Raw genomic sequence first — 27,912 nt, 5'->3', positions numbered from 1 at the left:
AAAAAATTCAAAGCCCAGGCAGTCACCCGCACACGCAGTTAAGATTCGGCACATCGTCAATCCCTGGTTTGAAACCGATGGCTAGAACGACAGCGTAGTTTTCTAACGTCCTGCTGCCGAAGTGATGCATGGTTGCAGATTGGCCTTCAGCCTGGACAAATGGATTCACGTTTTGGACCTCTGGCTGAATCACGAAATCACAAAATCAAGGCTGTGCACTGGAGCGGGGGAGGGGCTGAATCTGCGGTTGTGGGGGGGAGCCTCGTGAGCCTCATAGGTGGAGGAGCAGGGAAGAAGGAGGTTGATGATGGTATTGGGCGGGGCAGGATGGATGGGAGGGGCCAGGGCTGGTCTATCGCTTCCCTGTCTTCATGTAGGAGGGGATGGCCCCCCGGGCTGTCAGTCCCTCGAAGCGCTTGTAGGTGTAGTTGACGAAGACCCAGTCCTTGTTCTTGTAGTCTGCTTCCGAGTGGTTGGTAACCACTGCAGATGCTGGGAAAAGAAAGAGAAGGGCGGTCTCTTAACAGCAGACAAGGACAAAATCTATAATTAGTTCTGAACTACATAGGATTTATGGAATGTGAAACGTAAAAGCTAGGTTCACATGTATGGGCTAAATGGGTTTTTCCTTTGCAGAGGTTTTCTGGGAAAAAAAAAAACATTGAGAGTTCTGTTTTCAGAAAAAGCAGGGGTGTGGCTAAACCAGGCAGCAGTTAGAGTGAGCTCATGAGGTACTGAAAGCCTGCAGCACACCGATAAAAAGGAGAACATTTTTAAGAAAGAAATGTTTCACTTCATGAAACCTAGAGCTGCAAATGTGTGATAGTGCCAGAAAGAAAAAAGTTCAAGTTCTGGAGACCACAAGGGGCACCAACTAATTTCCTATCCGAGTCTTCTTGAAGTAGAGCGTTCTCCCTTCGACAGCTGCAAATGGCGCGTAATGCACTTATCAAGATAAGGCTACAACTTTGACGGCCACGGATTTACAATGCTGGCTCTCGCTGGATTATGATTCATCTAGACATCCGTCTGGGGATTATTGTCATATGTCAAAGAATTGCTCAGCCAGGAAGATGCTACACTCAGGTAAAAATGCAGCCTCTGTTGCAAAATGAGTTGCCCAGATGACTGCAGTGCTAAATAATGAGCAATCTCCTCACTGATGATCCCTCCTCGTGTCACAGCAGAAGCAACGGTCAGCGGGCCTCGCGTAACCTCCCGCACCAACAGGCAGTTACCAAAGGGTTCAGTAACCTCCCACACCAACAGGCAGTTAGTTCTCAAAGGGTTCAAAAAAATATGAACGATTACCATTCCAGCCAGCAATATCACCAACATCACCCCAGCCATCACCATACTGCCTTTTTCCTTTCTGTGCGATGGCACATTTCAAAATGGTTGCTGCCATTTTTGTCTAACTGCTGTGAAAATTGCGCCGATCCTAAACAAATTCTCACAGGCAAACTTTGACTTGGGAGACGTCTGACATGAGGGCAATCGGGTGTCCGCCACTTTGGCGGGGAATCTGACCCCGGAGGGGCATGAAGGTCAAAACTGTTTAATTCCAGTCCAGATGTGGCCCACCCAGCTCAAGGATTCTAAAACTGGGTCCCCAGGATGAGGGGGGGTCAAGTGCTGTCCAGTCAGTTTGTTCAAGTAAAAGAGACACTGGAGCACAGATGTTCCTTTGACTTTTTCCTTGTGAATTGGTTGCTTGTTTAAAACAGGCATAAAATCCAGCACTGTTCCACCCACTGGAGGGCAACGGCTGCCTCACCCTACCCTGTAGCATCTGTGGAGCAGCTATGACTAAAAGCTACCATGAGCGTAATAAGGACACGCCCTGACCCACATCCATCGCCCACTGGCCACGGTTGCTTCAAAGTGGCTAAAAGGCTGAGAGGAGGAAGGAGAGCCATCCAGGTTCAGTGAATCACTCGTTACTTTCCCTCCTCACACATCCACCCTACCTGTAGGCTGGAGAATGTCTGACTCGGGAAATTCGTCGAAGTTGGACGTGTCATCGATGCTTTTGATCTCGATGGGGATGGCGGCAGGTCTTTCCCTGTTGGTGTGTGAAAAAAGCAGTCTCCAGATTTATAAACTTTCACATTTTTTATTCCAATTTGGTTTAAAGCTGTGACTGTGAGGATTCTGCTCTTTGTCCTGTAACAGGTACAGCAGATGAATGCACTGTTTTGTGGCCACACCCACCATGGGCATGGCCCTCTGACGCATTCAGTCTGTCATCTTCACGTACCTGATATGGTCGTAGTCCACGCCCTCGAAGAAGGGGTTGCTCTTGATCTCCTCCACACCTGAGGCCCCAATCCTGTGCTCCCATTCACAGCAGAACCTACAAGAAGTTGACGTACATGAGCTTTTAGACCCACCGTGACTTTCAACTGACTGAGGAAACCATTAGGCCTCTGTTACAAAGACAAGTCCTAACAAAATGCACAATCGTGAACAACAAAGCAATGAATCATCAGCTTCATCCTGTTGAAGTCTTGTGTACAGTCCCTACCCACAGAAGATGATCCACCCCTAATAACAGCCCAACCCCTGAGTGAGCACATTCATCCCCACGCTGGTCCCCGTTCCCTGGGGGAGAGGTCGCAGGCGAACCTGAGGATGAGGTCCTTGGCCTTCTCGGAGATGGGCACCTCAGGGGGGAAGACCAGCGTCTCCCGCCAGTTCATCACCTTCTTGTATGTCTCCTGGGGCGTCTCCGAGCAGAACGGGGGATAGCCTGGAGGGAGGGAAGGAGCAAGAGAGAGAATGACACTCTCATTTGCAACAGCCTCTGTAATCAACATGACCAAAATCACAAAGCTGCACATCTTGAGGACAGCTGCTTTTAAACATGTCACAGTAAAGGGACTTCAAGTTTTTTCCCTATAAAATGTAAATGCATAAACTTACTTACTTCTGTATTTTCTACACAGGAATCCATTTGCAGTCTGAAATCTTTTGGAATGAGTGATGGTACATGCTTGTGAATGTTACTGTGTTGCAGTTATGTTGTGGGCTATTCTTGATTCATGTTGATATTCAACATCATGTTATTCTTAAAATATATGAGATTCTGAACTGGTATATTACTCAGTATACTCCCTCCCCTCAGATTAAAGCACAGAGACCTTTTATGAAATTAAAACGCAAATGTTTCTCTCATCTACAGTGTTCTATGTAAATGCTTTGCATTCAGGTTCCTCAATACCATGATTAATTTTGCTTTTAATTACTGAAGGCTTTTGAGGGTAAAACTTTACCCTACGGCTAAGGATAAAGGGAGATGTTAAGCTGCAATTACCCCAGCTTCCTCCAGCACAATTTTAGACAGCAACAATGAGCAGAGTAACAATTACACTGAATCTAAGCAGCATCACAGCTGTGAAGAGCTACCCATCCACATACACGTTCATCTTCAGGAGGTCATGACCCAGGAAAACCAACCACTACACCGGGCTGCTACTGTGGCATTTTCATGTATTTGTGGTCTCATACAAGGGGCACTGACTTATTCACATGTATGACAATGTACAAATAATATACACATGTGTAACACAATTTCTACATCTACATATATTTCTATAAAAATTACAGCACATATAATAATAATCTGCAACAGACAGTGTTGTCCTACAGGGCAGCCATCCTGGTCCTGAATTACATTCAGCTCAGAACACTGCTCCTGGTACCCCGTCAGTGAGCTCATTCACTTTCATTTCGCCATATGAGTGATTTATAACATGGCTGCTTTGCGCCTCCTCTACGCGGGCACCCGCCATTTTGATTAACTGACAGGTGGCTGCAGAGCATCTCCATTTCATCAGTGTTTCCCCTGCAACCCGCTGTCACTTTCCCGAAGCTGGCCTTTTCCAAGGCAAGGTCAATTCTGACAACACATCAGACAACCCATTTTTCTGTCATTTCAGGGCTCCGACACTGTTAAAGAGATGGGCCAGTCATCGCTTTGATTGTGATGTTCGTGCCCAGATAACACAAGTGCACACAGTTTGTCAGATGAGACAGATGGGGTACATCCACGTGACTGACACATACCTACCCTTTATTTGTTAGGTGGTGATCTTAGACCCACACCAATGCATCATTAAATAATCATGTAATTTGACAATGGCTGTATTGGTTGGAGTGGTGGGCTACAGATGAGGAGTTGTGGGACATTGGTGCTGTGCCTTATGTCTGTATATTTTACCTGTATACAGAAGTGTGCAGGAAATGGAGTAGAATAAAATAATTACACTACAGAACACTGGTTTCTGTGACATCCTTCGAAAACTGACTTACCGATCAGCATCTCGTACATGATGACACCCAGGCTCCACCAATCACAGAGCTTGTTGTACCCGTTCTGCATGAAGACCTCGGGGGCGATGTAGTCTGGCGTTCCCACAGTGGAGAAGGCCTGGGAGGAGAAAGCAGTGATGAGTGGCCTCATTGGCTACCGAACGCCACCGCTAGCAGCCTGGTGTCCAGTTACAGTGTTTTCTTCCCTAACCTCATATGTCACAATGTCTTTTATCCATTCTCCTTTATATTGATTAACACAGACTGCTGTGTGCATTTGCTGACACGTTTGTGCTTATAAAATTGATAGGTGGCTGCACGGAGAACGATGCGGGCTTGGCGGGTCAGATGGAAATGTGGGCGTTAGCGTTTCTGACTGCTGTTCTAAGCACAGCTGCAGGCAGCATCTTTTCCTCTATTGATCTCTGCTTTGCTGTTAAATCTCTCTCGGTTATATTGCTTTTAGAGTGTTGCTGTGTGTTCAAGAATGCATCTGCACAACATGCAGTTACACAGTAGAAAAATAACCAGTATTGAGGGCATTAATCTGACCATAGAAAGGTGATCTACAAGTACTGCGTCATCAGTGTCCTCGTTTAGAAACCGTAACAGGTAGATTTTGGCCCGGGATAACACAGCCCCTGTCCTGCAAGGACTCTTACTCCTCTTGAGCCTTTAATCTTCTAATGTAATTAATTTGTTGTTTGATTGGATGAGGTCAAACTTGCCCTTCTTCTTAAGAAGCTGGAGTTTTAACAAGGTCTATAAAACAGGCTGGAGAGGATACCAAGCTTTCAGGGGCTGGACCTCTGTACCCCCTCATGTCAAAACTTTAATAAATCCACGTATATAGGCTGTACAGGGCCAGGCAAGTATGCTATTGAACAGTATGTGCACAGTCTACATCTCTGAACAAAATTCATACTTACAAACCTTTGATTAAGTAGTAGTAGTGTTCAGCATTAACACATATCAACTATAATACACATTACATTATAATTAAAGTTAACTAGTATGTAAAGGCATCCTGGGAAGGGCTGGTGTTGTATGAAACTGTACCACTGGGTATACATGAGGTAGGGTGAGAATGCACTACATTTACACTTTCCTCATTTAGCTTATCACTCTTATCTCTCTTACCCAGAGCGACTTACTATACTTCTTACTGTGTCAACATTACCACACACACTGCAAATGTTTACTCTTTAGACTGTTTGCAAAAGAGCATATAGAGAGGTGGAAGAGGGGAAGCATGGGGAATACGGCAAGGGAAGAGCATAGTCAGCTATATGAAGTTTATAACAGGTAGCACAGTGACAGGGCCTGCCCTGGTGAACTCCCTCAACGGACTCCCTTAGACAGACTCCCCTTAACTTAGTATGACGAGGCTGAGATGAGGTTGCCACTTCAGCGCGAACTCACCAAATAAATACCCTGTCCAGTTAATGAGCGGATGAGCAGCCAGCTGAGAGGGGGAAGCACAAACTCCTCACTAATTAGCTTGCACTTAAAATTCACTCTGCATGTGCAAGTCACCATTCTTGTATACCGCAGCCTGACAGAGCTGTCAGCCAAGCAGAATGCTAAGATCCCAAATGTTTTTAATAACTGTCTGCTGCAGAGGTCTGGAATGTTGGCCGGTAAGCAACATTCCACACCCGTTCAATGTCTTCATTCAGACAGAAAAATTAAGGAGCAGGGGCAGTTTACTAATATTGTTGCATGTGGTGTTGCCCTGGTAACTGAAAAAGACTGTGAGAGGCAGTACAGTTCTGATTATGCTGGCAGTTTGATGAAGAGAGTTCTTATCAGAGGATGAAAAAAGTGATTGTACAAGACTAGAACTGAATGTGTTTGTTTTGGTAAATTCAGCAAACTGGGCATGGTATGTTGTGATGCCACTAAAAATGGTCTTCACACAGGCAGACAACATGTGCTGTGTGTTGTTGTCTTCAAAAGCAGGGAGAGAGGAAAGTTAAAGAGAGAAAGCTGCCCATTTAGATTACACCTTAACGCTTAGCTGATTTGTGAGCCCTTATACCGTGTCTTACTACTGTAGTGGTCATGCTTTACTTAACTTTTACAGTGTTTGCACTACCCATTCTCACTACTTGACAGTACAAGCACACTGAGGTTGTGCAATAAAACTGCTCTAAAGATGACACTATTTTTATATCGCCACTTTTGTATCTCTACGGGAAGCTTAGCAAAGCTGAAGAAGAAGAGTGGAAAGCTGTGAAGATGTGGGAGATTTAAATCCGTGTCCCCTTGGATCCAGACATCAATCCAGAAAGAGATAACTGATAAAGTACGTGCTGCACGTGGGTGACTTCTCAGAGCGAGTCCTCACCAGCTGTCGCCTGTTCCTCTTCCAGGTCTCGGCCTTCCTTTTGGAGTTCATGTTCTGGAGCGCTGTGGGGAAGCACACCCGTGGATTAAACTGGATGAGTAACACCCACAGGACAGTTCTCCGCAAATACAACAAAGCAGCAGCCAAAAATCACTGAATTTACAGCATTCAGATCCATTCAGGAAAGACTGGGAATATCTGTAGATATATACAGGGGAAGTCCTACATAGTCCTATTTTGCCTAGTTACCACATTAAAATCTTCCCTTTTTCTGTATATTACTAATGCTTTATTGCACTTATTGTTTAATTATTATTTTACTGTCACACTTATTCAGTATGGCACAGGATACCATAGCACTATGTTAGATGTGGTCTACCCTTTTATCTGTTATTGTTCATTTTGCCTTACCGTGCATGTACATTCACCCCTCAGCTTTGTAAAAGTGACTGAAATGTAACAAAATGTAGCGGAAGGCAGCCGTGAGAAGCGAGCGGGTGTGGCGTGCTCTGGGCCTGCTTACTGAGGTCACTGGAGAGGCTGTGGTTCAGGTTCCTGTAGAACTCGGTCCTGTGGGCCTTCTTCAGGCCCGTGCACAGGCCAAAGTCAGACAGCTTAACATGGCCCTGAAACAGAGGAACGTTCACCTTGCTAATGACCAGGCTGTTTTGGTGTAATCGTGTCTATATATAAACAGAAAGGTTTCCAGAGTCAAAAAAGGGAGAAGAGGAGGAGATAGGAAAGAGAGCAGTCATGGGAAGGTGGAAGAAGGAGCGAGAAAGAGAACAGAGGGGACACAGAGAGAGAAGATGGAGGACAGCAGAAAGCAAGAGAGAGTGAGGAAAGTTTTAACACAACTTTAATGTCGCTGTTTATGAGAACGTGCTTCGTTGCACGTTTGTATCGCTTCTTTGGAGGCCACGACTTTGGCCGTCGTGGATGTCGCGGCTCGGGAGAACAAGATGGCGAGGGGTACCCACAATATGGCTTCAAATGCCTTTTAACCAACTGTGCAAGAACTGGTAAGGAAAGAGGAAGGAAGAGTGGTGTGACATCTCACCAGCTGCACAAAGCATGAGAAACAGCATGGGCTCCTGAATTCAAAGGGGTAAAAACAATATAAAAAGGATGAGCGCGTGGCAGGAAATGGGGGCAACAGGCTTCTTCGCACATCAACAAAATGCTTATTTTTTCCAACACAAAAGCCAAAAAAAAAGTGACACGGTGCAAAAAAAGAAATGCAGCATTCAAAAGAAAGAGGGAATCACCAAGAATTTGTGCACCTGCCCTGAGACCATTTTGAGGCAGGTTGTTTTCCATGTCTCTCTTGGAATGACTGGAACCACATGTCCCAACAGAATGCTGCCACATTTCAGTCAATGTGAAACTAGAATCAACTGAACCGTCTGTGTTGTGCAGGGTTTTCTGCGGTTCCTCTCATAAGAAAAGGAAAATCACTACTCAGAATAAACTCAGGGCACACAAAGTCAAGAACAGACTATGGCAGAAAAAAACAGCTAGTAATGCCACAGCAGTACAGAGCAGCAGTCACAACTGAACTCTGGACTTAAGGGTTGTGAGGTGTGACTGGGAGCTGGACACTGCTGTGTTACCTTTGAACAAGGCACTCTAACTAAATAGCCCCAGTGCACATCCACCAGTATAGTGTGTTACAAATGTATGTGTTTGCACTGCCAGCTGTCCTAAGGGTGTGCATCAAATAAATAGTCATGTAATGTAAAACACATGGCTGAGGGTGACAGTGCAAAACTGCCAATGGACCAAAACTTAAAACATTAACAAAAGGCATTTTTTCCTAATGGTGATTCATTTACCCCGGTTTTACAAAATAGCATGATTCTGAGGGTTGTGACCCATTGGTCAACATGACACGTACTACTCGAGAACTCTTAAAATGCTGGTTCGTTTGACATCAGATGCTAGCAAATGAGTGTATTGCGCTCACACAATGGCCAACTGCCCGCAGTGTTCACAGGAGCCAGGGTCCAAAATTAATAATCCTCTCACATGCGAGACAGTTACTTCTACCACTTCCTGCTGAGGAAGTGTGGTGAAAGAGGAGATGAACACAGCAGAACTCTCACCATCACCCCCCTCCCCCCCAAAGACGTGCAGTCCTCGCTTGTTAACACATATGGGCGTGACAGGATTAAGAAACAGAAACTCTCAGAAAGGCCGTCTCCTTCACACCTCCCACAGACCATACAGACCACCGCCTGCACCTCGCTCACCATGCCTGTGCTTATCAGCATACTCCGGTCAGTGGAAACATTGAAAAGGAATCCGGGGTAGTACTATGAGAATGTGACACCCTGAGGTATTAAGTTTTTGAAAGCATTCTTGCACTACCCTGTAAGGGCTATAACTGTTTTTGTGCAAGCTTGCTCTTTCTAACTGTTGTTCGTTTTTAAATGCATATAGACTTCTTCCAGACAGCTCCAAATTCCAATTAGATATACACGTTAAACGCCACTTGTTTAACTCCTATAAATTCTTTTCAGAGAATGGCCCTTGGTATTTTTTAAGCATAGCTGGCAGTCTTTCAAAAATGTTAGTACTTCTCTCTCATCATATTTCTCTGTGCATGTTATACCGTCTCTCTTCCTTGGCCTTTTAGCGTCATTACATTAATTACTGACACTGTAGACGCCAGTGTCTGCTTAGCAAATATATAATGAAATGTAAAGTATGCATAACAGTAATAAATTTTTTTGCAGATTATCCCGTCATATAACAGGATATTTACCAAAGCCTTTCAGATCAAGTGGCTTGCTCAAGGGTAGAACAGAAGTGCCCCACCTAAGATTCAAAAACCACAATGTGGTTACAAGTCAGGGAAGCTAACCGCTACACGACCTTGCAGCTGCAGGTTGTCTCTGCGGAGGCTGAGCTGCTGAATGCATACAACTATGTGTTTGCGTGTGTGTGTGTATAACTTATGTGTCTATGTGAATAAGAGTCTCACCCCGAGTCCAGTAGTAGGTTGCCAGGTTTGACATGACCATGTATGACGTTTCTGTCAGCGTGACTAAGCGTCTAACGCTGGAGTTCAGCAGCAGGCTGTGTGGCATAACGTCTCTATGGATGAAGCTAAGTTGATGAAACAGTGTGAGTCTGTGCGCGTGTGTATGTGTGTGTGTGTGTGTGTGTGCATTTGTGAAACTAAATGGCTGCTTTGTATGTGTACGTGTCTGTGTCAGTAAGACTCACCCTGGAGTCCAGCAGTAGGTTGTCAGGCTTGACGTCTCTGTGGATGAAGCCAAGCTGGTGTATGGAGTCGATGGCCAGCACCGTCTCCGCGATGTAGAACTGGGTCTCCTCCTCCGACAGCGTGTCCTTCTTCATCAGCAGTGTCATCATGTCACCTACAGGGGGCACATCAGAGCCCGCTTGTTTAATTGGATTGACTGTGGTAAATGAGTATGTGGTAGGGGTAAAAGACACAACCACAGGTAACCTATAGAAAATGTATCCTATACTGCATTTGGATTGACTGTGGTAAATGAGTATTTGTGGAGAAAAAAAAACACAACAGGTAAACTATGGAAAACGCATTCTATACTGCATTTGCAGTTATGGAGATCTTTCAATTGTTGGAGTGGCTGTTAATCACAGATTGAATGTTTGCATCAACCATGTATATTTGAAGGAATGAAATACATAGGCACAGCCTCAACTTCTTCTGGTTTCTAGTCACAGCCTAGGCCAGCTGAGCCTAAGTTTCTGGTGCGTGATGCGTAATGAACAGCAGCCAGGCCAAGCCCTTGCTCTGTGCTAAATCTCCAGAGCTCACCTCCAGGCAGGAACTCCATCAGGAGGTAGAGGTTCATCTTATCCTGAAAGCTGTAGAACATCTTCACCACCCATTGGCTGTCGGCCTCCACCAGGATGTCCCTCTCCGCGCGGATGTGACCCACCTGAAGCGACGAAACATTCGGGGTGGTCCAACGAGTCATTCCTAGCTCGGCTCGTTGTTAGATTAGCATCACTCTTCCACAAGCTAGATAATATTACACAATGGATGTTTTATTCTTCATTGTCAGTATTTTTGCATAGGCCGTTAAATATAGCTTCAGATAGATGTAGTTCCCCCTCAAGGGCATCCAAACAACATGCACCTGTCTGTTCAATGATGTTTAAACAGTCGAACAATTCTGGGCGTGTCGTACTTCTCATTTTCAACCAAAAACTGCAATGCTGATGAAAGGGTAACAGCTCCGGGGGGCTACAGTGTGGTTGGAGTATACATTCACATGAATCTAAATAAACTCAGCCGTTTGATTAAATTGCATGAACCGCTGCCCTTGTTCTTGTGGAACCTGGGCAGACTTGTTGTATGAAGGCCAGGGCTGTCCCTCAGTGAATGTGAGGGTTGTCCCACAACAGGGCATGCTACCGTGCACTCCCTCTTCTCACCTGCTCCTTCTCAAGCATGTCTGCCTTGCGAAGGATCTTCATGGCGTACACGTGGCCCGTGTCCTTCTTCTGTACCAGACGCACCTGGGAGGGGAATATGGCCAGAGACGTCAGCCAGCCAATCACACAATCACCTTGGTGGAGGGTTCATGCCTCTTAGAAGTTCAGGCTGGGCCTCATCCCTGAGGACTGAATGCGTGTAGTGTAGCCAGCCTCACTTCCCTAAAAAACTGGACTGGAAGAAAGCAGCTTGGCTGCTGTGTTCAATTTCCAATGCAAACAGTGGAATTTGAACGTTGCCTCACAACGCACTGAAATTCATGTAAATATACTGTCCAACATGCAGCCACTCAACCGGCTAATAATGGAAACAATGCAAATGCATCTGTCAATGTCAACTGCTCTCCTTAGAGATGAGCAAAAACTCAGTCACAAGTATGTAATAAAGTCTGTTATTGTGTAACCCTCCTTTGGAATCATTGATTAGAAGTCAACTCTCACACCAATGTGACTGCTTTTTACACTGCAAGTCTCCCAGCACACTACAAAGAGTCAAGATTAAAGGAGGAGGGGCGTGGCTTCACTGATCATCCAAGCAACCTGGAGGCACCTGATGAGTCAGAGTGTCCGAGAGCAGTGAGACGGGCAACCCCTGCTGACATACCCACCCGTCCCCGGTGGAACCAAGCCAATTTGCTCAAACCGCTGTGGGATCTAACTCTGACCATAGAGCTCAGCTTGCACTCAAGGGGAATATCTTAACCACTGAGCTGCTGGGGAGCCCCAAATGAACTGTTTGAGACAGGATACTAGAATCAGCTGTAAGAAGGGTGAAGGGCAGGTAGGTGGGATGCTGGCGTGTACCTCTCCGAAGGCCCCACGGCCGATGACCTTAAGGGACTCAAAATCATCCAAGCCCAGCCGGGTCCTCTTGAGCCGGAGGAACTCGGTCTCCTTCCTGGCATGCTGGGAGCGCCTCAAGCGTTTCTGTGCAGGCAAAAGAGAGACAGTTTCTTACTCCTCCTGAGGGGGCCAAGGGTTATCTCCCACCTTGCGCAAAAGGCACATAGGGAGGGTCTATGAGAAGGCGAAACCCAGGGAAAGTGTTTGTTGACACAAATGACAGGCATTTATGAATCAGCCTTATAAGGGATTGTGTATGTGATACGTCCACCTAATCACTTCCCCTGGGGTTCATTTTCACATATCCCTCCTGCGTAGTCCGTGGTAACATGTAGATCTGTAGCTCACCTCCTCATCAGCGAGGCCCTCTTCGTCCATCACCTTTTCCAGCTTCTGCTGCCTATGAACACAAACCTAGGGTCAGTACACAAAGCTGAAGCCTTCTGTAAATTCTCCCGTACTGCCTGTGAACACAGACCCTGGTTCAGCACATAAAGCCACAGCTTTCTGATAATGCTTCTGCACTGCCTGTGAACACAGACCCAGGCTCAGTTCATAAAGTGAAGGCCTTCTGCAAATTCTTCTGTACTACCTCTGAACACAGACCCAGGGTCTGTGCATAAAGCCGATGCTTTCTGCCAATGCTTCCGCACTGCCTGTAAACATAGACCCAGGGTCAGTGCATAAAGCTTTCATTAGCACTGCCTGTGAGGTTCACTGTCACAGTGCACTAATGACATCAACATTACAAGTGTAGCATCATTAAACTGAAGCTCATTAATCCATCCACAAAATCCCAGAAAAAAAGTCATGTGGTTTACGATGTTCCTTGCACTTTCAGGATTTAGTCCCACAAATCAAACAGCGTGTCACACAGAAAATAACCCCACCAATCATGTGCAGTTACAGAAAGGGTAGGAAGGCAGTGCAGCCATGCACTGTGTGGAAGTTTTGCATTTAACTCCATCCTAAACAGAAGCGTGTGACTGGCAGAGACAATATTCTTTGTCTCCACTTCCTCTCCCAGTGCGGCTGGCTTTGCGCCACAGCGGAGTGGGTATCTGCTTCAAACAAAACTTCCTCTTCTGGCCTCCCCGACGAACTGGAGACGGACACCTCCCCGGTGCGGTAACAGTGGAAAGCGAGCCCTCAGTACAGTTTCGGCCGCTGGGACGCCAGCCTGCATCTCCTCAGACTAAACAGAGCCCTACAGCTAAACTAACAATGTGGAGGGAGGGGCGTTTTGACTGATGGGTGTTTTCACAGAGCCGCTGCATCTCCTGTGGCCGAAATGGTTTTGGACAGGCAGTAGTGGCGCAGTATTAGGGGAACCAGGCTCATGAACGGGGGTTGTAGAAGGCTGAATCTGAGGTACCCTTGTATGATGTATTCATGCTCCGTTGCATCAGTTAAATAAAATTTCCATATATAATATCCATTAACATATCCTATACATACGTACATTTATGTATATGTGTGTGTGTGTGTGTGTGTGAGAGTGCACACAAGTTATGCAACTCATCACTTTTCCCAAACAAGCATCCGCAATGTCATGTAATGTAATGCATCCCTGGCATTGGGACAGACGTGCTCATTATATCTTGCAGTCATCTTGACTACGGCAGTGCATTACCCCCGCCCAGTCTGCGGAGTGTCCTGACCTCCAGACCCTATGAGCGGGCCTGCCATGTTGTTTTACTGCCCAATTACGTCCCTGATGCAGGCTGGCCGGCACCATCAGCAGTGGGAAACTTTCGCCGGATTGCAACACCAGGAAGGCGAAGCGCTGTTCCGCATCGATGAGTCAACGAGAGGGGCAGAGAGGCTTCAGCAGAGGTCAGGCTTGGCTGGCCAGGCAGACGCTTCTTTTTTCTATTTTATGTAGTTCCGTCCCTGCGGGCTGCGACGAGAGCCGCGGTTTTGTTTATGAAGCAGGAGTGGGGCCGGGGCGAAGGCCGGAATTGTGTTAAAACAAGCGGCCGCGAAGGGGGGGAGGGGAGCGAAGGCCGGAGTCCCGCTAAAACAAGTTACATATACAAAGTTAAAACAAGGGGAGGGTGACATCACCGGAGCTTTTCGGAGGAGAACCTGTCCACAGGAACCGCAGCCCTCAGAGTCTGGTGGTCAATTTGGCAACCGCTAGCACATCACATCCACTCTGGAGACACTGCATATGTTTTTCCACCAGGACACAATGCACTGTTTGTTTCACGTTTTTTTTTCTTTCTTTCTTTCTGGAGGGACGTTTTTCTGATGAGCAATCCTGGGAGGCTCCTACTTTTTTGGATTACAAGCTTCTCTTTACTTTAGTTTTTCAGCTCATTCTGAATCGCGCTGCTGTGCTGCTTAAGTGCACAGATCAATTTCACCCTTGAAATGAGCATGGATATTGACATGGAACCGTGTCATGGGAGTTCCTCAGGACAAAGCTCTGTGCTGTGTGGGGAAAGACCTCCGTGCACCCATGCCCTCCCCAAAATTTAATTTAGTCAGAGACAAAAGGGAACCCGACATGGCAGCAGAGCTATAGCGATTACCCTCACCCTAAGACTGAGGTGCATGCGAGCCACCTTGTGCAGTGAGACATCCGGTATATCAACACAGTGGACCCCTACCCCCTCCCCAATCTTAATGGATGTCAAAACGGGGCGGGGAGCGAGTCCCATACCTCATCTCACGCTCCTCGTGCTGGGCGATCAGGTTGCTGTAGAAGTTCTCCAGGGTCACTTTGGCCATGGTCACGCGCTCCTTTGTGTGGTTACTCATCGAGGAACAGGAAGTCTGGCCCGTCATCGCCATGGTTACCTGTAAAGCACACAAGCCCCCGTTGCTGCGAGCGCGACGGGACAGAGCCACAGGGGGCAGACAGCCATTATGTCACCGCGTTCATAGGTCACACGTCTCTCTGGTTATCTGGTCAGAAAGCACAAGCATGCGCTCATCCCACAAGAGGCATCAGAGAGGCGCTGTGACATGAGCCACTAAAACAGGCGTTTTCCGAATGTCTGTACCCAAAACAGGTAAACAAATAAGAGCAAAGAACCCTCCTGGCGAAATTATGTATCTGCGTTTTAAATGTTGCTTCAGCTCTGAATGTAAACAAAGGACAACAAATCACTATTTTCACAGGATACTGACTGATTATGTTGGCTACAAAGTTACAATAAATACTGTGCAAAATCACATTTCACTTTTTTTTTTTTGTTTCTTACTTGACGGCTCAACCAAATGTTGGTTGACAGCCCCTCCCCTAAAGCATTAAGACATGCCCCGAGGCAGAGTACTGGCTGGGTGTGGACCAATCAGAGCCACCGACGAGAAAGAACTGGCATGAATTATGAATGCCCTTTCGCTGTGCTGCTGATCACAAGGCCCACGGATCAGAGGTCCGCACGGCAGCGGGGTGCCTTTGTGATGTCGCAAAAGGACAGCCGCCTGATCTGCTGCTAATGAATGGGCTGGGAACGAGTCGCCACACACGGCACATGGAAATGGACTGTTTCAGATATTAGCTGCTCAAAGGCTTGGCAGGTGGAACAGCTGCACTGCTGGTTAACTGGCACGCAACAGCAGTTAGCGGACTGTTTAGATCCTGCAGAGTGGAGCTGCATCTTTACCACTGGCCTTATGGGATTAAAACACAGGAGGGGCCCTACTGGTGTACTCTTGAGCTTGATGTGGTGTGTTCTATCTGGGTGTGTTAAGCAGCAGAGAGGACAAAATTAATCTTAGTCCTTAGTCTATGAATTGGCTACCATTTGAGGGCACTGCAAATACTAGAAAATGAATGGTTATGCTGGATTAATAAAAGCCTAAATAACTCTGAATGATCCACTGGCATGAAACCCCAGTCAGTCCAAAGCCACACACGTACCTTTCAATGAGAGCGCCAAGAGAAAGCTAACAATTAACTCAGTGGATGACTCCCTATGAACAGGGGCCCTACATATTAACTACAACAACAACCGGCACAAATGAAACTATTTTTTTAAAACCGCAGAACAGATCGCAATTTAGCTCCGTTGTCTGCAGAGTCAACTGGTGGTCATTTAAACTCTTATCCTTTCTGAAGAGCACAGCGGCTTTTGGGCTTCTCGTGGAAAAACAAAAGAGGTTGTGGAGTTAATGACCAGTCATTGGACTCTTTCATGCGGGCCTAACTGTTCTCCGCACCGCGAGACTCCTTTCTGGTTGGTTGAGCATGTCCTGGACATTCAGGAGAGCGGCATGCCCTTGGAGCCTCGGGTGGAGGCGGGGAATGAAAAAGTCCAGCTCTCTTGGCACGGCTCCTCCACAACCAAACTCATGATTTGTGGTCGGTAATGCTAGGCCAAGGGTATCTAATTATCCCTAAGTTTAGATGAAGCACAAAACAGAAAAACCTTGGGAATGTCAAGCTGACTTAATACCATGAAACGCGAAATGAAAAGCTCGGGCGGCGATGGCGTGTAACTGCGTGCCCGCCTCCGGAGTTAACCTTCGCCACTCCACGCCCAAGAAATTTATGTCAACAAAGGGTGTCTGGAGGGGGGGAAAAACACGCACACACACATTTCCTTTTTTCCAAGTTAAGCCTACTCTAACATCATCTTCACAGTTTCCCCTCGATTTCTGAGCTTACTGAAGGTGGAACTGAAACCGCGATATTCTACTCCGTTGAATCTGTCTTAAGCAAACATTCTGTGCGGCTTATCTCGTTTACAGACAGTCCCTGAATTCAAGGAGTAGCTATTTTAAAACATCCTAAGAATGACCTAGATGTTTAAAAATGCTGAATACCACCTTGGCTACATTTAAATAGATGGGTGTGACGACATTAAAAAGTTTAGACAGAGACCATATAAAATGTATATTAATAATGTTTTATCAGATTCCTGCAGCTAATCTAGAATGCTGGCCCGCACCCTTCCCAAGTATTCCCGTGCCTCATCCCTACTGATCTCCCCCCACTGGCTGCCAGTCAGAGCTCATGCCCATTTCAAAACACTGGTGCTGGGAGTGAAACAGCGAGGGAAACAGCACTTCTATATTAGCAAAGAGTCAGACAACAGACATTGCAGACCAGCCTCAGGAACCCCTCCTCAGGAATTCTGGCCATCCATCACCTACAGGATCTCACTGTGTGATGGACACATTTCCAAATGCGGTCTGTTGTCTTCTGGGTATACCGTTGTTCCGGTGACTTCAAGGGATGCAATTTCAGACCTTTGCTCTGTAAACTGCTCTGCACAGGAGCATCTGCCAAGTGACAATATCTAAGGCATACTGCCACAGGTTAAGTACTGCTTGTTCTATGCGCTTGCATGTTGTGCTGCAGAAATTTAGAAACTGGCGAAGGGGGTACCAGTTCTAAGGTTCCGACCAGAAGAACAACTATGTAGTGCAGGGCTTCCCAGACTCAGTCCTGGGGCCCCTCTGTATTTGCTGGTTTTTGTTCCAGACGGAATAGCAAGTCCTCAGGTGGAACGAGCTGTTAACTGTCTACAGTCTGAATTTGCCATTCACGATAGCCTACCCTCTGTGGTCACATTGTCAGAAATATGTGCTTTGGATCGGTTCAGATTCACTTCCCATAATGTACTCTGTAGCAAGCCTTTAAAAGGGCTTCTATTAAGCAAAATTTAACCATCTAAGTGGTTGATTGATTGATTGACAGAAAGATTCCTATTGGAATCTTGGTTACTGAAACTAAAGGCACAAGTCAACGGTTTATAACACAAGAGATGATGAAATTATCATAAATTACACTATGTTAAAAATCGGTTTTAACACATTTGCCGTTATCTCATTTGACGAAAATATCAGTAGGATAAAGTCGAACTTACACATGCGACTCCAAGAACGCGATTAACAAGCCCTGATGTATAGCACCTTTCACCCGAAAAGCAATAACATACCTTAATTTTTTCAAACTGGCTAGGGCGTTTTACACCAAAGAGCAAGACATTTTCATCCAGGTAGCTAACGGTACCAATCACGTTTTGATCATTTCATTGCTAGCAGCGAGAGACATTTATAAATCAAGCTAGCTGCTTATAACAAGAATATTTGCTACACACAGACAGCTACTTGGGACAACAATATTAGCCACAGTATATACCATTGATGTCACTCAACTGTAAAGCTAAGCAGACACGCTGGATACAGTCGGCAGCGCATCCGTGAGTTCACACGCGGCGCTTTGTTCAGTGCCGCGCAATGACATTACCTCGCATGCCAGTTAACTCACTGTGCGATTTGCAAAAGCAGAAATGCGATTTCCTCGTTTTCTACGTGGTTATCCGGCGATAAACTGCCAGACACTATCCATATAAGGTTAACTCCAGAGAGTTACCTGTCTTGTCTAGTTTAATAAAATTCTTCTTCTGTACAGCTACGCTTTGACATAAAGCATGGCTAGCTACCTAGCTAGTTGGCAAGTGAATGTCAACGTCAATGCTTAGCTACCCCAATTGCAGCCAGCTTAGTAGCTAACGTTAGCTGGTTAACTACAGCAATTCGCGATGAAACCAACCTACGTTTCTGACCGCCTTATCAGTCTAACGTTACAGAAAAAGCACTGGTTGGCTAGCTGATTAGCGAAGAGGAAAATGCCGTAAGAGTCAGTTTTGTTGACTAGTCAGACTAGGTAGCTAGCTAATTAGCTAGCAAGCTAGCCAGCTGTGGCAAAGGACAATAAAAAGTTAGCCAGTTAGCTTGCTAGCTTGCACAGACTTTCCCTGGGTTTCGGACCAACGGACTGTTAAAAGAGTTAGCGAATTGTTTCACCCAAACACGTGTTTGCCTTTGTTGTCCTGACAGCGCAGCAACTCGGCGTCAGGTTTACTGTTATTTGCTCAGTATTGTCCTTACCTCCGAGAGTTTAGCCTCAGTCGCAGCCAGTTGGCTCCCTCTACCCTTTCGGTTTTGATGTGATGACTGCGCCCAGCACACTCCTAGCAGGCGTTACTAGAAGGAGGGGTGTAACCATAGAGATAGATAGCCATAGCCAAGAGATCAATGCAGCACTGCACTGCGCTACGCATCATCTGGCCACGGGCCGCTTTTTCAAAACTTTTCAATCTGGAATTCACAATTTTATCGGTTTTCTTTTTTTAGAACTCGCCGTTGGTTTTCGTTTTACAATACAGTAGGAAATATTTTATTCACAGGCTACAGCCGTTAGCGTCCGAATATTTCCGCCCTCTTATTTGTAAGCTGTTATCTGTGATATGCAAAATTATACAAACTTAAACAAAACCACTTTATGCATCCTGTGTTCCTCCGGGGGCTAACTCCCCTGCACACCCGCACTTTATTCATACCTACCTAACCGTTCTAACGTTACATTCACTCCTGCATTGCAATCCGCCCCCCTAAAGAGAGCGCCTTGGCCGTAGCACGGAGGTTTCGTTATACGAACTTGCTTAATGTGACAAGACCATCCAACAGTACATGCTCTGTACCGCACCTGATTTGTTTTTCCAATCTTATTACTTACGTCGTAATATTGATCGTCGGCTTTGTGGTTGCGACATTAATGGTTCGTAGCCGGAATCCCAAGACCTTGGTCTTTTCGTTACTGTTAGGTTCAGTGTAATATTTTCTGCTGGATAATTATATGTTTAAAATATATAATTAAATTCATGCTTAAATAAATGTAAATGATATTTTATTCATTTTTGGTTGACTTTTTGTATGTTTAATCTTACACCTTGAATAACATTTAGAGCCCGTGTAGCCATACATTTTCCCTCAACCAGCTTATACTGTCAATGCCTTGCTTTGCCACGATTCAATGTTACTAATCATTTTTATTTTCCCTTGCTCGAAGACGGAATCGAATAATTTCTTGATTCAAAATTACTATTATATCCATTAATATTTACTCCACCTTTAAAGTGCTGAACCATTGTTTGAAGTGAAATCTCCCTGGATTAATCTGAATTCTGAATATATATTGAGTTGTATGAGAACTCTCTCAGACAGTCCTGACAATGCTTATGTTATCCTGTTGTGTCTATTGAAAGTAAGAAGATGACTAGTTATCCAGTGCCATCTGCAGCCCAGCCCCCTAAACCTTCCCCTGGCTACCCTCCTAAACCATTGGAAACTGATACAGGTAAGTGGTCCTTACTGGAGAGCAGCATGACTCACCTCTTTGCTGTGGGTGGTTCAGTTAAAATGCTAGATATATTTTCTATGTTCCATTTTGATATTGGACCATGCCCCCCCGCAGGACAGAGGTCTATAGACATACTATAGTCACCTCTCCCTAGACTTGCTCCCTCAGAGGACAGCTTGAAGCTGTATTTAAGGGAGAGTACCCCCCCCCCCCCCCCACCACCACCACCACCACCACCACCACACACACACACAAACACACAGCATTAGCGCTGATATTATTCACCAGTTTATTCTACATTGGACACATCCTCAGAGCAAAGTGCTGATGCTGTGCTGTGATTTGTGTCGTTAAGGTAACACAGGTTGAGCGCAGCTGCCAGAAGTGTCCCAGGCAGTGAGCCTAGGTTGTGATGAAGTTCCTGTCCCTGTCACAGTAAACACCACCTCATCATACTTCGTCAACTTGCAGAAGGTGCACAGCCAAACGGAGATCCCCGAGGAGCTCGTCCTGCACCTGCTCTGTGTGCAGAATACAGAGGTACCACATGAAGCAGACAGGACAGCAGTGTGAGCCTCTGCTTACACACTGACAAACACACACACAGTCAAATGAACTTTACCTTTTACCCACATTTTCACAAAGATTCACATCCCCGCACCCACAATACCAACCAAAGTAAAAACAAAAAATACTATGGAAAATTGTTATTGGTGGTTTTTTTAACCAGTTTAACAGTGGTCCCTGGGTGAACTTACCAATATATTTTAAGATTTTGTTTTTTTTTTTTTTTTTTTTTTTTTTTTTTTTTTTTTTTTTAGCAATACATTTGAAGATTAAAAACTATGTGTAAACAAAACATGATCAACCCATGACGACAACTACTAAAATGACCTCAAGTAATAACGACATCTATCGTCTGTCCAAGAGAGTTCTTGAAAGGAGTTGATTGACAGGTGTGTTTATAGAAAAAATGTTCTCTAGTGTGACAAAGGTGATAGATGGTTATCTTCATGGCTTGTAGTTGTCCTTATCATTTGCTTTGTCACCCTGGCTTTACCATATATGACACTGGATAGGATTTGTGTCATGGGGTTCAGACATGAAGTCATAAGAAATGTTCACAAAAATCTGTGTGAAGGTCAGTGTTCATCACAGTAGACTATGTCAGCTAAACTGATGCAAGGGTACTCGTATATATATGGTATCCATATAAGTGATGCTCCTTCTCCTTGTACAAGTCTTATGTGGTTCAAGCAAAGAACAGATTAGTTTTTGTAGTACACAAACCTTGAAATGTTTCAGGGGCTAATTACTTTAATAAATAGTGGACATAGACTGAGCATGGATTATCAAAAGGCTTCAATGGAGTCCTAATGAGCAAATAAAACCCAAGACAAGTTTTGGATGGCCCTAATAAGCACTTACAAGTCAGGCTTGTAAGGAGTATTTACAAGGTGTGGTGTTGTTTTATCCAAAGGCACACTTTGCTTAGGGTTAATTTTCAAATACATATCTGCTGTTTTTTCAGTGTATGTTCAGTGATTTTGCACTCCAAGTAGATAAAAAATGTGAGCTTGTAACTGTAAAGGTAAATGAATGATCAAAAAACAGCCAAATTTCTAGGCCTATTTTGTCACACCTGTTTTCAAAAGTCTGGACCAACTGCAAATGAGGGACCCTCACAAGTAGCATATCAACATACTCTTCAGTGCACCAGACAGGCAGTCGCTGTGCTGCTTTCATTTGGCTATTTAACATTTTGAGGGTACTGAAAATTTTTTTATAGTCCAAAAATACCTTCCTGACGCAGACTGTGGACAGCTGAGTTGGGAGAAGATCACAGAGGAAGATCATGGAGGACACAGGTCACGCTCTCCTCACGGGACCAGATGGAGGTGCAAGGTCTCTCTCCACCACCAAGGGGGAAGAGGGGAGGGAACGTAGTGACGGAGACCCCGGCCAGGGGCCCAGCGCTCCCGAAGGCGAGGAGAGGCTTTGGGATCCAGAGCCATTTAACCCGCCAGAGCCATTTTATTTACTTCCGAACAGGGTGGTAAAGAAAAAAAATGATGATTGTGGGGGGGGGGGGGGGGGGGGGCTCGCTAAGATATGATGAATGTAACAGATGAAAATGAAGGGAGGGGGTGGCGAGCTGCCAAAGCCCTCTTGCCCTTGTGCATTTTTTTTTTTTTTTTTTTTTTTTTTATTACAAACAACAACTAATACAAAGAAATGATTTTGTTTTTACTAGCATTTGACAAAGCTATGAACAGGTTATTCAGAAAAAAGGAAAGACTATTAAAGGTTTTCCACAATCTACATCTGTACCAATCAGAAACTGCTATGGTTATATTTTTTTTTTTTTTTTTTTTTTTTTTTTTTTTTTTTCTTTTATTAAAGGAGAAGGGGAGAAGAAGGAAGAAGGGGGAGAGAGAGGAAGAAAAAGAGAAAAAAAAGAAAAAAAAAAAAAAAAAAAAGGGGGGGGGGGGGGGGTCAATTTGTTGGAAAGTTCAGAGCTACAAGGATGGGTTCCCAGGTGTTACTGAATAATTTGGTCTGTTTATTGTTTTTAGCTGTGATTCGTTCCATTGAGAGGTAGTCTGTTAACAGATTAAGCCATTGTGATATTGAAAGTTTGTGCCTGTATTTCCAGTTTAGGAGTATTGTTTTTTTGGCTATTGTTAAGGTGACAAGTATGATCTTGTGGTATTTGTGAATATGACTGATGGGTGTGAGATCTCCTAGAAGGCAAAGGGACGGGGACAGTGGAATGCTGTGACCCAGAAATTTGGAGAGTTCAAATATTATGGCTTGCCAGAAATTTTTGGTTGGTGTGCATTGCCAGAAAGAGTGATAATAACAATCTATTGTGTTGAGGGTGCATTGTGGACAGATATCTGTATTGGTGAAGCCCATGAGGCGCATTCTACGGGTGGTGATGTGTGTTCTGTGCATGACCTTATACTGGATTAGCTGTAGTTGGGAGTTGTTTGTCATGGAGAAGATGTTGCTACATATTTGTTTCCAGAAACTGAGATCAGTCTTAATTTTTAAATCTTTTTCCCAGTTTGTTATTGGTATAGGTAGTGCTTCTTCTTTTGGTGATGATATGTGTTTGTATATTTTAGATAAAGGTTTCTCAGATGTTGAAATGGATGCTATCTTTTCTATTAATGGTGGTGGTTGTAGATCAATGTTGGAAAGTTGTATTTTATTTTTTAGTGCATTTTTAAGCTGGAGGTACTGTAAAAAGTTTGGTTGGGTCATGTTATATTTCTGTGTTAGTTCATGGATGGTTAAGAATTTATCATTTGCAAACAGGTGTTGTAAGTGGGTGATTCCCTTACTTTTCCAGGTATTAAATGTGAAGGCGGTCTTATTGATTAAGAAATCGGGGTTGTTCCAAATTGGTGTGAGTTTACATGGTTTAAGTGGGTGATTTGTGATCTTATTGGTTTTCCACCAAGCTTCCAGGGTTGTTGAAATGGTGATGACCTTATAGCAGTTATGTTTTTTGATTGATTGGGGTAAGAATGGCAAGTCTTTAATAGAGAATTCTTCACAAGCTGACTGTTCAGTTTCAAGCCAAGGATCTTGTTGCATGTCTGAATATGTCCATTTCATTATGTACTGTAACTGATGAGCTAAGAAGTAATGGAGAAAGTTTGGGGCATTTAAGCCACCAAACTGTTTGCTTTCCTGGAGTGTTGAGAGTTTAATTCTTGGTTGTTTATTTTTCCAGTAAAATTTTGTGATTATTGAGTTTAGAGTAGAAAACCAGTTGGGTGTTGGGAAGACGGGAGTCATTGAAAAGAGATAGTTGATTCTTGGTAGGATTGACATTTTCACTGCAGCTATGCGGCCAGCAAGTGAGAGTGGTAAGTTATTCCAACAACTTAAACACTTTTCAGTGGTTTTAAGAATTGGTGTGAAGTTCAATTCAAACAAATCTGAAAGGTTGGAGGAAATATCAATGCCAAGATATCGAATGTTACCTGTAGGGATGTTTAGTGAGAGCCTGGGTGTCACAGCATTCCACTGGTCCTGGTTAACTGGGAGAATAATGGATTTTGACCAGTTGATTGAATATTCTGAGATGGCAGAAAATGTCCCAATCAGATTGAAAATGGCTGGGAGTGATGTAAGAGGGTTTTGTGCATATAGTAATAGGTCATCTGCATATAGACTGACTTTGTGGGTTGTGTTCAGAGTGGTGATACCAGTGATTTGGGTGTTTTGGCGGATGGCAGCTGCTAGGGGTTCAATAAACAGGGCAAATAGTAGGGGTGAGAGTGGGCATCCTTGTCTTGTACCTCTGTGAAGTGTGAAACGTTGTGAAATTATGCCAGCTGCATATTTTAAGATTTTGAACAAATTTTGACCTGTGCTGCAAATTGTCAATGAAACATTAATCTTCCAGGTCTGGCTCTATACGCATTGAAAACACTTGCCCTCTGGTGTTAAAAATAATGCATTGCACTTACTACAGCATTATTAGTGAAGTGAGTTTGAGTTGTTAAAAGGTATTGACAGCCCTATTCTGACATACAGTAAACATGACCTTTTTCAAAATTCAGACTTAATGCAAAGCTAATTATAATGATATATTGTTTGACGATACTGAGTCATAACTATGAAATGGTCAGTCAAAACTAAGATAAAAATTATGATAACATATTCATTTTTGACAAACTAAGAAATAGCTCTGAGAAAACATCTTGAAACACTGAGGTTTTTTGTAACCATGATTTAGAAAATCACCTTTTCCTGTGCAGCTGTTCCCGTGCAGCAAAATAGTGACCACTTTAATAGCTGATGGGCTGTTTCCACCAGTCTGTGTCCAGATCCACTTGAACATGGCAGTGCTTTTTAGGCTGTATCGACCTACAATAAGCAGCATGCAAGGTGGGGTTTAAGTGGATAGCTCCAGGTACAGTTTGTCACATAGGCCTTCATGCGGCCAGGGCATCGTCTGCACCCAAATTGCCTGGCCCACCTGTGCTAATCACTACCTTCTCCCCCCTCTTCTTTCTCTGTCTCTCAATCCGTCCAAGTAAAAAGTGCTCCTGCAGCCTCACTCACCACTAATCAGCAGTTACGCTGCCTCAGGGGACAAGAGGCCTGGATTGTGGCTGCATTAGAACACCCACGATGTCACCGTCCCTTCCCTGGCTACTGATAGATGGAAAGTGCCCTTCAGGCTGAGCCCACCAGACTATCACTCCTGCCACCTAACAGTCCCAGGACTGAAGTAATGAACTCATGCATATGTCATTCACCAGCCTTCATGTGTTACTACCCCACTGTTTGTTTCCTTTGCCACTGTTTTCCAAAGTCTTGCGAGTGTCTTTTCCAGGGGTCCGGGAATAATTTCTGGTTTTCCCAATTTCCCAGTTTTTTCCCAACTGAATTTCCCAATTGAATCAAGCTGTAGCTGAAAGTGGCTAATGGTAGTGAACACAATAGTATAATTATAACTTCTCTGTGAATCATTTATTGATCATTTTAAGTACAGCACTTTTCAGTTTGAAATACTTTTGAATTTATGACTGGATGGTTCTTGCAGGTTGGGTTCCTGTCGTGGCTACTCTAAGCACGATGGGGAAGTCCGTTTCCGACTTAATGTGCAACTGACACATACGACATAATACGCAATATACTGTAGTTAGATGCAGCAACCGCACTTTATTTATAATATAAAATCTAGATGCTTTGTTTTGTTCATCCCAGCTGCTAACAATAGCAAAATATGGATAACTTGACAGGGCCACGACGTTTAATTAAACTGGAAAGTAAACACTGGCAAAACAAAGGCTACTTCTTAACTAGCCAGCTAGATTGGTAAATGATAATGGAAAAAGTCAGGTACATAAACCATTACCTACGTAGCTAACCACCTGGCTATTTACACCAGTTGAAAAACAAGTTTAACACTGGATGTCTAACTTGTCTCAATAATTCTGCTCATTTAATATAACTGCCTAAACTGCCTATAACTGCATGTAGCTAGATATACAAACAGCTATTCGCTAAGTTAGCGTCACATTTAATGGAGTGACTTCCTCGATACAGTACAAGTTGCCAAGGATTTGCAAAGCGACATCAGGCGCCTCCCACCCTGATGCAAAAATTTATCAAGTTTAGTCGTAGATTTAGTGGTAGCCTACATAAATTAAATTATGTCCGTGAGTGTGCAAAAATTCGAGAGCTTACCACAGAGCTACTGGAAGTAAATTTGGAGTGATACACTCGCTGACACTACCAGCGCTCCACCAGCCAATGTTAACGTTAAAACAATAACGGACCCGGAACACACTTAATGAAAACACCCAAGTAGAGATTACAGTGTAGGAGTAGCATCACTGTATATCCGGGGCATGGCCAACGATGACCACTTGGCCAGCTCCGCTCAGAGTCATGTAGAGGCTGCAATGTACCAATGTGTTACAAGTTTGCACCTTTCATTACAAGAGAAGAGTTACTTTGAGCAACCCACTGACGAAAAGGTGAGTTGCCGCCACCTAGTGTTCAGGAGCGTAGTTGAGCGATTCAGGTGAATCCACTTCATCCTGTTTCAGTTCTACGCTACCTCCACGTATCCGTGAAGCGTATTTGACCATTCGTGTGTGGATGTGTTTTTCTCTTGCATTTCATTTAGATTACAACAACTTCATTTACTTTTTCATTTTTTATCAATTCAGCCATCTGCAGCAGAAGGGTGTTCTTTACTTCATAAATATTGTTAGGAGGCATTCAATGCACAAGCCTTTGAACTGTGAATGTTAGTGGTCAGGTGGTTAATGCGGACTTTAAAGGTGCACTCCGCGATTCAAATCCAATACACTTTTTTGTCAAATTCAGCGAATTTCTCCTCACGGTCCTCTAGCTGTCCGTTCTGTAGGCCTATGTGCGCTCAAAAAACTCTGGTGTTCCTACACAATTCTGGTTCTGTAAATGGGAAACCAAGTGGCTCGACCGAGCCATACACTATTCCAGCCAATCAACATTGTTGTTATCCAGTGTTAGCAATTTGATGATGATCAGCATCAGTGGGCCCCCTGTAAGTCGTTGAGCCAAGAAAGTACGTTACAACATGGTTGAGAAAAAGTACAAACACATCTGGAAAGCTTTGTAGTCTGGATACCCCCCCTTACCCACGCCCACGGACACTATGCTACTTTAAATATGAAATGTTGCTTGAAATAAATAGGTTTCATCCTCTGAAAATACATACCCAGTCCTTTGGAATGGCCTCAATAGTGTGTGAATGCATGTGCAGTATGCGTTGGTGATTATGGTGGTGGTTATGGGGTTGTTGAGTGTTGCGCTGGGGTGTGCGTGTGCGTGGAGGGAGGCGGTGGGGGAAATCATCCCAATATACCCACTACTGCAAACTAGACTACACCACTGAAATCAAGGTACCACATTAACTAGCAACTACATAAAACAAAAGCAATTACACTCACATTCTAATGAATACTAACAAGTAACAACTTGTTTACAGCTTGTAAACAGAAGGTTGTATGTTCAGTTCCAAGGTGGGGCCCAGTAGTACAGCTACTCCAGCTAAATACTGTATTTTACCTGACAGCTTGTTAATCAAGAAAAACAGGTTCCGAACCATTATCACTTGAGAGATAAGGTCTCTGCCTCCCCCTGCTGGTAGCTCAACTGCCACAGACAACTATTGGCGACAAATTATGACATACCTTAACCCAGACCCTACAGAGATGAAGTGTATCGAAAGAACCATCCCATAGATCAGGTGAAAAAGATGAATCGCCAAGAATGTCCGAAGGTA

The 27,912-nt window shown here is 44.5% G+C and overlaps 1 protein-coding gene across 2 annotated transcripts; it reads right to left on the bottom strand.

The window, feature by feature from the left end:
* Positions 1-219: 219 nt before the first annotated feature.
* Positions 220-18,915, bottom strand: LOC118779521 (serine/threonine-protein kinase 38). Of its 2 annotated transcripts, none has more exons than XM_036531672.1 (14): positions 18,857-18,915; positions 14,673-14,834; positions 12,353-12,404; positions 11,966-12,088; positions 11,102-11,185; positions 10,479-10,602; positions 9,896-10,050; positions 7,188-7,290; positions 6,665-6,726; positions 4,315-4,432; positions 2,629-2,752; positions 2,261-2,356; positions 1,971-2,065; positions 220-492 (listed from the first exon to the last, which is right to left on the bottom strand). In XM_036531672.1, exons 2-14 carry the CDS (start codon positions 14,801-14,803, stop codon positions 353-355), a joined length of 1,407 nt encoding a protein of 468 aa, XP_036387565.1. In that variant the 5' UTR covers positions 14,804-14,834; positions 18,857-18,915; the 3' UTR covers positions 220-352. The 2 variants fall into 2 exon arrangements, with proteins under 2 accessions (XP_036387565.1, XP_036387564.1); XM_036531671.1 differs by having other exon boundaries at positions 14,673-14,809; positions 18,857-18,909.
* Between the last annotated feature and the right edge of the window lie 8,997 nt (positions 18,916-27,912).

This window comes from Megalops cyprinoides, chromosome 6 (genome assembly GCF_013368585.1).
Source record: "Megalops cyprinoides isolate fMegCyp1 chromosome 6, fMegCyp1.pri, whole genome shotgun sequence".
In the NCBI taxonomy this organism is placed as follows: domain Eukaryota; kingdom Metazoa; phylum Chordata; class Actinopteri; order Elopiformes; family Megalopidae; genus Megalops; species Megalops cyprinoides.
This window is presented reverse-complemented; position numbering and strand designations above follow the sequence as displayed.